A 14,364-nucleotide genomic window follows, 5' to 3' on the forward strand; every position below is an offset into this window, starting at 1 on the left:
CTAGTACTTCTAGTACATGGGCAAGGTCAAGGTCTCCTATCAAGAAAGAAATTGTCACACCAAAAATATCTCTGACCAAAAATATTTCGCACCCAGAACCGGTAGCAGATAAGTCATCATATAATCCGATAGCCATTCAGGATCAAGCGACAAAAATTCAGGCGACAGACAGGTACACGAAGAACCGACCAAATCCAGCGACAGTAATATTACAGATAAACATTCCAAACGTCACAGGTCAAGGTCGCCCAAACATCAAAGATCTGATACAAGGCATAGATCTACTAGACACAGCTCTTCTAGATCTCCGTCTAGACATAGGTCAGATAGATCTAAATCGCGACATGAGTCACATCATGGTTCTTCAAGAAATAGGTCTCAGTCTCCACACCGAAGGTCAAATGGTCATAGATCAAGGTCACGTGATGTAAGGTCAAGAGATAAAAAATCATATCCATATCAATCTTCGCCTCAACGTTCTGCATCTCCCAGTAAACATCACAAGCAAGAAAAATACAATTTAAGGTCAGATGACACTAAATCCGGTAGTAAAGAAAAAAGGTTAAAAGACACTAAATCTGGCAAAAGAACACCAAGGTCAGATAATACTAAATTACATCATAAACATCCACACAGTGAAAAGATGGACAAAACAGCAAGGTCAGATGACACTAAATCATCAAGAACAAGGACAGATGACAAGGGTGCTAGGTCTCATACATCAAGGTCAGAAGATACTAAATATAAAGAAAGATCTTCAAGACATCAGACATCTAGCCACTCGAACTATAAACGGTCAAGGTCCTATGATAGATCATCGTCATCTGAAAGTTCAAGGTCATCTGAATCATCAATGTCATCTGAAAGGTCATCAAGGTCAAGTAGTAGTAGCAGATCTGGGGATAGACACAGTTCAGGAAACCATCATAGTAAAGCAAACTCCAACAAAAGGTCAAGGTCACGATGTACTTGCATAAAATGTAGACAGACAAGACATAGTGATAAATACAGTTCCAAAGCTAAGGAATCTGCATATTATGACAGTAGAAAAACTTCTTCAAGACATAGGTCTTCTAGATCTTCGTCTACAGATAGACAACAACACTTTCGACCCCGACGCAGTAAATATGGTAATCGACATTATTATTACAGTAGTTCAGAGGAAGATGATAATGATTACCATAAATATGTACCAAAGTATCAAGAAAGGCGGGGTGACCCAAAGAAACTTCCTAAGAATTTAAGGTATGATGGGAAGTCCTGTTGGTTGTCATTTAAACAGAAGTTCAAGAGCTACATGTCGGTCCTGAACTGGTCTGAAAATGAAAGCAGAGATTATCTGAATTGGAGTCTTGAAGGAAAAGCTTTGGATTTCTTTACGTTAACAACTAGAATGGGAGATCACTTTTCCTTCAGTCAGATTATGAAGAAACTTGAAGGTCGTTTTGGTGCAAGAGAACTGGCGGAAACATCCAAGGCCAAATTTCAGCAAGCTTCACAGCGTCCCGATGAGTCACTTGAAGATTGGTCAGACAGAGTTCTAACTCTAGCTACACCTGCATTTAGAGATCTTCCTGAGCAACACCGAATGCAGGAGGCCATTTCCAAATTCTGTCAGGGGTGTATTGATAAAGAAGCTGGAAAACACGCATGTTTTGAACGACCAAGAAGCATGGAAACCGCATTAAATTCAGTAAGACATTACCAGTATATCTCACAGGCAGTCGACGGAAAACAAAAGCCACGAAAAAGTAAAGAAGATATTTCGGTGAATGCTGTCGATTCTCCATCTGAAGCAAGGGTTGAGAAGATGATAGAAAAAGCAATAGAGAAATTGACCGGCAAAATGCAGAAGATGAATGTTGGTACAGAAAAACCAGCCAAACGATACAGTTCTATCGAGTGTTTTTTCTGCAGAAAGATAGGCCATGCCAAGAAAGATTGCCTTAGATACAAAGCATGGGTAGCACAAGGCAAAGGCAGAGGTAGAGGTAGAGGCATGAACAGAGATTTAAACAAGGAAGGGCCGGGTGTGCAGGCCTCTCATCCGAGCCCGAAGAAGTAAGTGGCCTAGATACAGAAAATGCTGCAGCGACTTCTAGTCCTCACACAGACGAAACGGTCAATATCTTGAGCAAGTCTGATAATATTCCAGAGAACCAATCTTCTGTTAGCAAGAATGCAAACAACTGTAAGACTTCTAGTCTACATAGCATTCAGGAAACCGGTAAAGTTTGTGATACTTCTAGTACACATACAACAGTAGAAGAGGGACGACTTACACAAGAAACCAATGAAGATGAAGTGGTTAGTGTACACCAAGTTCGCGCAGGGTCTTCCTATGTGTACATAACAGTTGGCAACACCAAGGTCAAGGCCAGAATAGATTCGGGTGCAGAAATAACCATTTTATCATTGCAAGTGTATGAGAAGCTACCGAAAAAGCCAGGCAAGGTTAAAGAAGTCGTTATGCAAATGGCAGATAAGGACGCCGTCTTAAGGGTTTTACAACCACACCTTTAAGAATGCAAATAGGTTCTCAACATTTCACGAAAGAGTTTATGTAGCACCAATTAGCGATGAAATGCTGCTAGGACACGACTTCCTACATCATTTAGGTGTTATGTTAGATATGCACTCTGACACATTGGTGCTAAATGGGGAAAGAATTCCAATGAATACCAAGTTCAAAGAAGGTAAACCAGTTGTTGCAAGAGTAACAGTGGCTAAAAGAACCGTGGTTCCACCAAATTCAGCTGTTCGGTTGTCATGCAAGATGGATGGTCAGCTCAGTGACTACTTCATAGAGCCAAATGAGTTACTGGATCGGTTGGGTGTAATGATGCCAAGAACAGTTAGATCTTCAGAAACGAAACCAATAGTTTGTATAGTCAATGCCACAAACTCTTACAAGACATTCAAGAAAGGTAAAGAAATTGCCAATGCCTTCGAAGTACAGGGTATATTGGAAACAGATGATGTAGAATCTGAGGTGACTTATAGCCACTCAGATACTTGCAAGTATGGTGTACATGAGGAAACAGAATTGACTTCTAGTTATTCTGTTAAAACAGTCGAAAGAGAACCTATGTCAAAGATAAATGCAGCAGTAAAGAACCAAGCACCAAAACAGAAAGAAGATGCAATAACACAGATCCCAGATCATTTACAAGAAGTATTTAAAGCTTCTAAAGAACAATTAGATGAAGGGCAGTGTGAGAAGTTAGCAAAACTTCTATGTGATTACGCAGATGTATTTGCAAAAGAAGATTTTGATTTGGGGAACTTCACCGCAATTGAACACAAGATTGACACTGGAGATGCCCGCCCAATAAAGCATCGTATGAGAAGAACACCAGCTTGTTTTGTTGGAGAGGAGGAAGCACATTTGAAGAAAATGTTAGATGCCGGTGTCATTCAAGAATCAGTTTCAGAATGGGCATCCTCACCTGTTCTGATCCGGAAACGTGACAATACAGTCAGATGGTGTATTGACTATAGATCTCTTAATGACGTCACGATTAAGGATACATTCCCCCTACCATTGGTGGAAGATTGCCTAGATACATTGTCAGGTAGTTTCTGGTTTTCTAAACTAGATGCTAATTCAGCATATTGGCAAGTAAAAAGTTAAAGAAGAAGATCGAAAAGAAAACAGCATTTCTAACCAAATTTGGACTCTTCGAACATGTTAGAATGGGTTTCGGTCTCACCAATGCACCAGCAACGTTTTCCCGAGTAGTAAATTTAATACTAAGAGGTTTGACCTGGAAAACAGTATTGGCCTTCTTGGACGATATACTGGTGATGGGGACAAGTTTTGAGGAACACTTGAAGAATATAGCAGACGCCCTTGAGCGGTTCCGCAAGTATGGTCTCAAGTTGAAGCCACGAAAATGTATTTTCTTCCAGACTGAAGTCGAATTTCTGGGGAGAATCGTTAGCAAAAATAATTTGGCTATGACTAGAAAAGACACAGAAACGGTAGCTAATTGGCCAGTACCTACATCATCGAAAGACGTAGAAAGATATTTAGGATTGGTCAACTATCATCGTTCCTTTGTAAAGAACTTTGCGGAACAAGCACAACCACTCTACAACTTAACAGGGAAAAATCAGTTTAAGTGGGGCGATAAGGAGAGAGCGTCATTTGAGGCGTTGAAGAAAGCTTTAACTGAACCACCAGTTCTGGCTTTACCAAACAACAAGGATCCATTTATCCTTGATTGTGATGCCTCAGACAAGGCTATAGGTGCAGAACTTCTTCAAGTGCAAGATGGAGTGGAAAAAGTAATTGCTTATAGCAGTTTCACATTGACTCCAGAACAGAAAAACTACTGCACCACCAGAAAAGAACTTTTAAGCATTGTTAGGTTTACTAGACAGTTTAGACATTACCTTCTAGGCAAAGTCTTCACAGTGAGAACAGATCATTCGAGCTTGACTTGGTTATTAAGGTTCAAAGAACCGCAGGGTCAGCTGGCACGATGGATTGAGGAACTGTCTCAATACAACATGGTTGTAAAACATCGGCCTGGGGTTAAACACGGAAATCCGGATGCACTTTCAAGGATTCCGGACACCTTGGTACCGTGTTCAGCATATATAGCTGGCATAAAGCCTGCAGATTTGCCATGTGGTGGCTGTCATTACTGCAAACGAGCTCACAACCAGTGGGACCAATTCACAAAACAAGTAGATGATGCGGTCAAACTGTCAATGCAGGAAGGTCAGACAACCGTAAGGAAGAACAGCAATGTTCATTTAGGGGCAACTGCAGAGATGAACAAGTCAACGCCAGAAGAGGTAGCAATGGTAAAAGATACTGTTCGTTCGAAGTATAACAATGCAGAGTTCAACAGTAAACCAGAGTTTAAACAGCCCTGGGATCCTGAACGATGTACAGGTCTTCTAGATGGTACATCTGACAGGGAAAGTACAAGTCTTTTAGACAGTACTAAAAACAGTGAAGAAACTAGTCTTCTAGACAGTATTCTTACAGTAGACTTCATGGGTCTTGGCGGAAGTGAATCACATTTCGATATCGTTACAATAGGGGATGGTGAGAAGCGGTACCTTTGCGCATGCCCAGTAAATGCAGCGATAGATTCAAGTATAACTCAACTTTCTTGTTGGGGGTTCACTTTCGAAGAGTTGCAAACAGAACAGGCAAAAGACAAAAATTTGCGTATCATTATCGACTGGTTGAAAAGACAGAAAGAACCGGATGAAGGAATTCTATTCCTATCCAGTCCAGAAGCAAAATACTACTGGCTTAATAAAGAAGTATTCCTGTTGATTGATGGTGTACTTTTTAAGAAGAATCCAGATGCAGAAGATCTTCAGTTGGTAGTGCCAGAAAGTCTGAAAGAGCAGGCATTGATTTGGCATCATGATATACCTTCTTCAGGGCATCAAGGGGTAGCTAGAACGAAAGCCAAGTTAAAGGAAAAATTCTTCTGGGTCCGACTTTCAAAAGATGTCGAAGCATATGTGTTATCCTGTAATGTTTGCAATCGGAACAAGAAAACGAAACGCTATGGTAGAGTTCCTTTGACAGAATTCCAAGCGGGAGCACCTATGGAACGTGTGCACATAGACTTTATGGGACCATTACCAAAGACTACACACGGAAACGAACATTGTTTGATGATGGTAGACCAGTTTACCAAGTGGGTTGAATGTGTACCACTACCTTCACAGAGAGCTGAAGTTACTGCCAAGGCAGCCATCGATGAGTTCTTCAGTCGATTCGGCTTTCCACTTCAGATCCATACAGACCAAGGGCGCAATTTTGATGGTAAATTGTTTGAGACCTTGTGTAAAGCATTACACATTCATAAAGCCAGGACAACGCCGTACAGACCGTCTTCGAATGGACAAGTCGAAAGGTTTAACCGTACGGTGATGGATGCTGTTAGATGTTTCATTGGTAAATCGCAAGATAAATGTGACCAAAACATCCAACAGATAGCAGCAGCTATAAGGGCTTCGGTAAACAGAAGTACGGGGTTTACACCAAACATGTTAATGTTGGGAAGAGAGGTGAATACACCAGCTCAGCTAATGTTTCCAAATGTCAAAGCAGAAAAGTCTGAAGAATATGGTGAATATGTCTCTAATTTGTTGCAGAACATCCAGAAAGCACACGAAGCTGCGAGAGAAACTCTGAAAACATCGTTGAAGCGCATGAAGCGGGACTACGATTTAAAGATCTTATTAAGACCTTATTCAGAAGGTGACATTGTGTATCTTCTAGATACAGCAGTCAAGAAAGGCAAATCTCGCAAACTCTGCTCGCCTTGGAAAGGTCCAGCCATCATCATGAAAAAAGATCACATCATATTTGTATCAGGTGAAATTGCGGAATGCAGTTTTCGTAACAAACCACGACAGAATGATGCCTTGCAAGGATCGAAAGATACCCGTGTGGATTACGAAATACAAGGAATCACCTGATTACACAGATCTTTCACAGCAAGATGACAGTGATGATGATAACGATATGTATTGTATCTGCAGGAAACCATGGAACGGAAGATTTATGATACAGTGTGACTACTGTGATGAATGGTTCCACGGCTCTTGTATCAACATCACCGCGACAGACGCTCTTGACATTGATAAATATAAGTGCAAGGCATGTAAGGCCAAAAAACAATGATAAGGGTGAGCGTAAATCATGTATGTCATTTTGCTTGTACTTTTCAGATATGGCTGTACCATCAAGTAACGTCAAGGACTTCCTGACCACAGTTGAAGAACACCTAGAGAGGGGTCATGTCTATTTTTCAGCCGATGACTTTGTCAAGAACCTTTCACTTTGCCCAAGATTGGCAGGAGGGAAAAGGCTGAACTTCTGCTAAACACCTGTTGAAAATGGTAAAACTTGCGAAGGAAAAGAAAGATGCCACCAGAAACAAAAGAAGGCTCACACAGTGGCTAAAAGAGGCAGCACACAGTATGTTGACCTTCCAAGTAGCCAACAGGGATTGGATAAGCAACAATGTTTGGAAGCTCCCGGATCTACCTAAACCCGTGGAACAAGTATATGATCCAACAAAAGGGAAAAGGGACATCCGATACTTTCCAACTTCAAAATCAGATAAAACGTTGGAAAAAGAAGTAGGAGACGAAAGTGTTGATGAAGATGTATTGGATTTGGAGTTAAACGAAGACGAACTTCTTGCGTCACCAAGAGTCCAGTCTAATACAGAAACTGCAGCGGATCCAACACAACCCATGGAAGTGGATCAGCAGGCAGATTCACCATCAGCTACTGCCAAAGTCAGTCCCAGGAAGTCTCCAAGACTGGCTGAGAAATCCAGGATTTCACCGGTAAAAGCACCTCCTCAGGAAGTCGCCAAGCCAAAGTCTCCTAAAGCTTCCAAGAGATCTACAGACAAGGAAGACCAGAAGAGGGCTTCTAGCTCCTCTTCTAGACATCCAAAAGAACATAGATCAAAGGACAAAGAAGACCAGAAGAGGGCTTCTAGCTCCTCATCTGGACATCTGAGAGAGAATAGACATGAACCCAGAAGGCACTCTGAAGATACTTCTAGGACATCAAGTATGGCTGAAGACAGAAAGAAGCATTCAGACCGTTCTAAGTCTCGCCAGGATGACCGGGCTTCTAGTTCGTCTCATCATCACCAAGAACGGGATGCTTACTCCGTAGCAAAATCGAGGCCACATTCCATTACCTCCAGTGGGGCTTCTAGCTCGGGGAAGAACTGGAATGAGAAGGCACCAAGATCATCAGATCGAACCGGCTTCAGAGATGTTGAACGCCACGTGACATTTGGCAGAGGTATGACCGTTGATTACCAACAAGCGACTGTAGGCCTGAAGAAGAGATCAGCTACTGCAGTCCCTCTAGAATCTTTGGTTATATCTACAACAGTTCTGAAGAAACAGAAGACTGATGATATTCTGCATCAGGTCAGAGAAACGGTAGAGGAAAGAAGAAAATCCTCGGGTAAAAGTCGTTCCAGACCTTGCTGGGTACCTGGCTGTACAAAACCAAACAGCTATATGAAGGTACACGCTTTCAAGTACCATGTGCCCGGGATTTTCGACGAAAGGCTTAGACCTGATGATGAACAAGTTCTACGGGGTAGGAGAAATGCTTTAAATCAAGCTACTAGATGGCTTTTGGGTAGGCCTGCTTCGTTAGATGAACTGGTTACTTTCGTTGTTATACAGAGAATGCTCAGTACGGCTGATAACACCGAGGTAACACCTAGACAAGAAGAAGCCATGGCCGAGTTGTGCAGATTTCTGCGGATACCAGTTCCTGATAATTTTGTATTGGAACCAGCTAATTCACCAGGATGCCTCATTCACTGGAAAGCTGTCCTGCTGATTGCTGCAAGTCTGGACGCAGATGAGAGACAGTATTGGCAAGACTACTATCCAGTACCAGAGAACGCAGAAATCCAGCCCCAAGTTGAAGCACAAGTACGCCTACCAGCAGCCTTCGACAGCCATTTCCACCTGGACAGAACGCTACGCAAGCTTAACATCAATCCAGCCGGAAACCTGGATGACATTATCAATTGTGTTCCAGTAGACGCAGATAAAAAGGTCAATCTAGTTGGAACAGTCGCCGTCTACTGCGATCCTAGAAGCTATCCGTCTGAACAATGTCTTCTAGACTTGCCAGAGGATATGACAGTTGCTATTGGATTTCATCCAAAACATGCAAAGAACAGCGTACGTAGCCTTGATGTGGACACGATGCAGTTATCGAGGCTTTTACAGAATCCTCGTGTAAAAGCGCTCGGCGAGATAGGTCTCGATCATTCCGAGCCAATAAAATACTGGTCGTACCAGGTGGAATTACTGGAAAAAGTACTGCCATTGCTTGAAGACCGTCACATATTGATTATTCATTGCCGTGGGATGAAAGGGAATTGTGGTACAGAAGCCTTCCTATTGCTTCTCCATTTCTTACAACAGAAGGTACGACAAAATCACCCCATTCACCTACACTGCTTCACGGGAAACCAGTATTGATACAGAGATGGTTGGAGATATTCCCAAGAACTTATTTTGGATTTACCAACTTGGTCGAGTCGTTCAATCCTGAACAGGTTGCAGCACTTCAAAGTATCGACGAAAACCGCTTACTTCTGGAGTCAGACGCGCCATATTTTCCAAGTATGGGTTCCGAGGCATCATCTCCAAGTCAGATCTTCGCAGCAGCCAAGAGTGTAGCCACACACCGACAGATGACTGTGGAGCGAGTGTTAGAGATCACAGTTGCCAACGCAATGTATCTCTACAGAGGGCAGTCCCAGTAATGTAACGTAAAGTCCACATTAGCCTGACTTCTAGTCGGCTAAGGTGCACCATCGTCCGCACAGGATGGACTTATAGTCCGTCATCACCAGATGTCCATGAGTGCCAGAAGCCAAACCATTGGATTTCTAATCCAAACTATGTACAGAAGGTGTTCCAGATGACAGTTATTGGGCTTCTAGTCCAATATACAGAGTTCCAGTCCAGTTCGATAACTACCAGTCATGTACAGTTAAAGGACTTCTAGTTCTCCACAGGCTAATAAATCTGTGATGGTTTCTAATCATCATTGGTTTATTATTCACAACATTTCTCCCACACTGGACTGAGGCTTTCATTATAAAGTTGGGGGGAGTGTTGTGACGGATGATACATTTAGCGGCCGTGTTCCTAAAGGTTGGTATTATTAGTGGTGTGATACCTACTTCCGGAAGTCGTTAGAGGGCGGGATTCTCCAACTAGAAGAGCAGACTTTACAGTGTCACCACAGAGAACAGACGTATGTAATCTCTTCTTACTAATTTACATCTCCGTGGGTAAGTCCCCGTCCTCCCCCTGGCCAATAAGGTATATCTGACTGTGGCTTAATTCAATGATGATACAATAACGCTAAATGTATCATCCGTCACAACAATATCTAAATTATTGCCCTGTGATATTTAACAAGTTTGTCCTTAAAGATTATGTGATTCCTGCATGAACTAAGATTGTGCACAATTCTTGATAATTGAAAAAACAATAATTCATGTTACTTGTACATTATCCTGGTTAGTGTATTCTTTTAACTGTCAAACAGGTGTTTGGCAAAAAACGTCAGTTGGGTAAATGCAGATACAATGTACTACCCAAGCATAATTTATGGTAAAATCAATTAATTTTCAGTACTTGAAAAGACTTTTTCCAGAACAAATATTGAATTCCCTAGTACGTTTTATTTAAATCTATTTAATGTTATGTTTTGTAAATATCACGCTATCATTGGGAAACGGTAAATACGAAAAAGGCATTGTTTACTTATGAAGCAGATCTATCCAACATCACCATGCTCATTTATTTAGCACTGCTTTTATTTACAAGCAATGTTGTGTTTCGATGACCTACAACAAGACATTGGACCATGAATTTCAGAAACCCGCCTGTAGACTTGGTGAAAAAAAACCACAAAAATAATTTAAAAATGGTCTTCTAAGTTTCATCATCATAATGTAATTGGTACTATTACATCATTCTATACATTCTTCCAATACTACTGGTAGTTTACAGAAGTATAATGATAATTCTAAATAATTACACATCAATCAAGAAACACAGCAACAAACAAGCAGATTCAAGTAGAAAGCTGGGAGCAAAATTATAAAACTGAAAATGAAAAATGCTTGTATCTGTCATTTGTCATATCTGTCATTTGTCAATTTCAAAAATGTGTACAGAAACAGTTTATCTGAGTCCTGAGAATGGTCTCTAAACTCTACTTTACAACCTTGAAACCTGGATCTAAGATTATAAAACTGAACTGAAAACCAGACTCAGAATGCTGCTTTATGATTGGTCAATTTCAAAAATGAGCTCACATGGCTTGTGAGTTTTGAAACTGGTCTCCAAACACAAGTTCAAAACATTGGAAACAGCCTATAAATTCAAGTATATGACTGACTGCATCTAAGAATTATCTTTAAAATGACCAATGGTAAGGTTAAAAACAAACTCAGTTTTATAGTCTTGGAACCTGATATTGTGTCTTAATTTGAATTGCAGACATTAATAAAAAATCAGTGTGAACTAATATTGTCTGAATAGATAGATATATCCTAACACAATGGCTTTTCTCTACATCACTGGATAAATATATATAACAACACTGTCTGTACTAAAACTATCTTAAATCAAAAATAAATTTGAAGGAAGAAAAATGATGAATTAAGTTACATTATATTTTATTTAATTTCACCATATATAAACCAGAGTAATAAAATGAAAACTATTCGGCTTTAAAACAAAGTGTTAAAGTTAATAAAAAAATGTGCATAACCAATGCCTTTATTCTGCAAAAGAATCAGCAAAAACTTGTCTTGTTATTTTTCAGATGTCTCTATACATACATACACACAAAAAGTTTTCAAACTTCAGAGATATGTTTACAAGACTGATCGCATGTAAATCATTATGAAAGATCAAGGGTTTGAAATATGGAATTTCACATCACATTTAAAGATTTTCGTTAACTTCAACTCTATTATAACACTTTGTTTTAAAGCCTAAAAGTTGTTCATGATTAAAGTTAGATATACCAGTAGCTGGTAACTGCCCCTGTAATAGCAAACAAATAATAGCATGCAACTTTCTTCCCACATGCCCTAGAGTAACACATGTGCAATACTATACATCCATTCTTTTTGTCTAAGGTTTGTATAACCTCTGCATATTGAACAGCATAATGAAATAACATAATGTTATATTATTCCACATAATGTTATTTGTATTATGATTTCATACTGGTCTTGCTACCTGTCCCAGTGTCTGGTTATGATATACTGATATTTCAATGTAAGTCTTGTAAGTATATAAACACAAGTTTGCATAAAAAGACAATATCCAACATAGATTATCTACTTTCTCTGCTACAATAATCTGGAAAAAAAAGCTTTAAAAACAGGAGTGACGGATTATACCCCCCACAATATGGCCTTGTCACATAAATAAACCAATGTCCAGGTAACTGTAACCTTGACCTTTGACCTACTGACTTCAAAATCAATAGGGGTCATCTGCTGGTCATGACCACCCTTCCTATCAACTTTCATGATCCTAGGTCCGAGCATTCTCAAGTTATCATCTGAAAATGGTTTAACTTCTCTGGGTCATTGTGACCTTGACCTTTGAACTACCGGCCTCAAAATAGGGGTCATCTGCTGGTCATGACCAACCTCCCTATCAACTTTCACAATCCTAGGCCCAAGTGTTCCCAAGTTATCATCTGGAAACCGTTTAACTGTTCCGGGTCCTTGTGACCTTAATCTTTCATCTACTGACCTCAAAGTCGAAATTGACCTGTATTTTATGATGTTAAACCTGTGTACCAAAATTTATGATTCTAGGTCCAAGCGTTCTCAAGCTACCATCCAGAAACCGTTTTACTGTTCTGGGACATTGTGACCTTGACCTCTTGTCTACTGACCTCAAAGTCGAACTTGACCTGTATTTTATGATGTTACACCTATGTACCAAAAATTATTTAAATCTGGCAAGCCTTTCATGAGTTATTGTCTGGAAACTATGAAAACCAACAGACTGACAGACAAACCGACCAACAAGCTCACTCCTATATACCCCACAAACTTCGCTTTGTTGGGGTATAATAAGGTTATCAAATAATTACATAAGTTTTAGGCAAAATACTAGTATATAACTGAAAATACTGTAAAACAAAAATGCATATATGATTGAAACACAAAAAACTAAACTAAAAACAAGAACAGATTAAACTTGCATCACATTTAAAAATTCCAGATTAAGACCTGTCATTTTTTCTCTCAAGTTTTTGACATGCTAGGTTTTGGCAGACAATCTGATAAAACAAATAAGAAATCTCAGATTAAGAGGAAAGTACATATACCTTTAACAAGTGAAAAATCAAGGATTCAGGTATATGAACCTTTAAATTACTGGAGCTGTCAATCATAGCAAGAACAAACTACTATTGCTTGATCCAAACATTCCATAACAAGGTTTTACCTGAACTGCAGTTTTTATTTTGATAGCTCCTGATATAACTTATTCATCATCCTAGAGGACAACTTAACCTTTAGCCTGCTGGTTGCAAGTGACCTTGCCTTTGCGACTAGTGCAGACCAAGATCAGTCTGCACATCTGTGCAGGCTGATCATGGGCTGCACTGTTCGCTATTCAGTCAGTAAATCTTCAGTGAACATCCCTTTGAATAATAAATGGTACTGCCCAAATTGAATGATGGACCAGTCTATTTTAGAAATTTAGCAGGGTAAAGGTTAATAACCATCAAAAACAAATGACAAGGAAAGGAGCTGTGAACATTTCCTTGGTGCATCTATCACCGGTTTCAGATTGCATGGATTTACATTCTGTCTTAATACTTTTTTTGATATAATTTATTTTGAAAATTGGAGAATGAAGTGTGGTGGAACATTTTTACTACTGGTTGACTGTAATTTTGTTACAACATGTAAGTTGTGGCATTGAGAGCTTTTCACTTGATTTGTACGTCTGTGCATTGTGATATATGTCAGTATTCCAACTACATTTTGATGCATAGACAGATTATATGAACAATATCGCGCACGCAAATGGTTTAAATGTGTATGATTCTTACACAGGAAAACAAACATTAGAGTTAACAAGAGCTTGTAAAACACAAAATGACCCACTTGATGCCTTCAGTAACTGCGTAAGGAACAAAAATTATTTGGTCATTGTGCACTTGACGTTTGTTGCACTGACCTCAAATCAATAATTATGGGTCATTTACCAGTCATAAGTGACCTCCGTATCAAATATGATCTTAGACCAAAGCATTCTTTAGCTATTTGGCAAAAAAAGTTCTACTGTTCTGGGTCAATGTGACCTTGACCTTTGACCTACTGATATCAAAATCAATAGGGGTCATCTGCTGGTCAAGATCAACTTCTGTATAAAGTTTCGTAATCCTAGGTCAAAGAGTTCTTGCGTTTTTGTTGTCTGAATGTTCCGCGACACTGTAACCTTGACCATAAGTGACCTCTATATCAAATAATGATCTTAGACCAAAGCATTCTCTAGTTGTTTGGCAAAAAAAGTTCTACTGTTTTGGGTCAATGTGACCTTGACCTTTGACCTACTGATCTCAAAATCAATAGGGGTCATCTGCTGGTCATGATCAACTTCCCTATAAACTTTCATGCTCAAAGGCACAAGTATTCTTGCGTTATTGTCCGGAAACAGTTTAACTGTTCTGGGTCACTGTGACCTTAAAACTTTGACGTACTGACCTCAAAATCAATACATACGTTCATCTGCTGGCCATGACCAACCTCCCTATCAACTCATGAT

At 39.8% G+C, this 14,364-nt stretch overlaps 1 protein-coding gene across 1 annotated transcript in view; it reads left to right on the plus strand.

Annotated features, from left to right (window-relative positions):
• Positions 1-9,164: 9,164 nt before the first annotated feature.
• The window catches only part of LOC128556589 (aldehyde dehydrogenase family 16 member A1-like), an 80,168-nt gene continuing 74,968 nt past the window's right edge, over positions 9,165-14,364 (plus strand). Inside the window, exons 1-2 of the mRNA XM_053542124.1 lie at positions 9,165-9,301; positions 10,100-10,124. Of these exons, the coding sequence (XP_053398099.1) occupies positions 9,165-9,301; positions 10,100-10,124 (162 nt within the window). The remainder of the gene's footprint in view (positions 9,302-10,099; positions 10,125-14,364) is intronic.

Source organism: Mercenaria mercenaria, chromosome 4, assembly GCF_021730395.1.
Source record: "Mercenaria mercenaria strain notata chromosome 4, MADL_Memer_1, whole genome shotgun sequence".
NCBI classification, from domain to species: domain Eukaryota; kingdom Metazoa; phylum Mollusca; class Bivalvia; order Venerida; family Veneridae; genus Mercenaria; species Mercenaria mercenaria.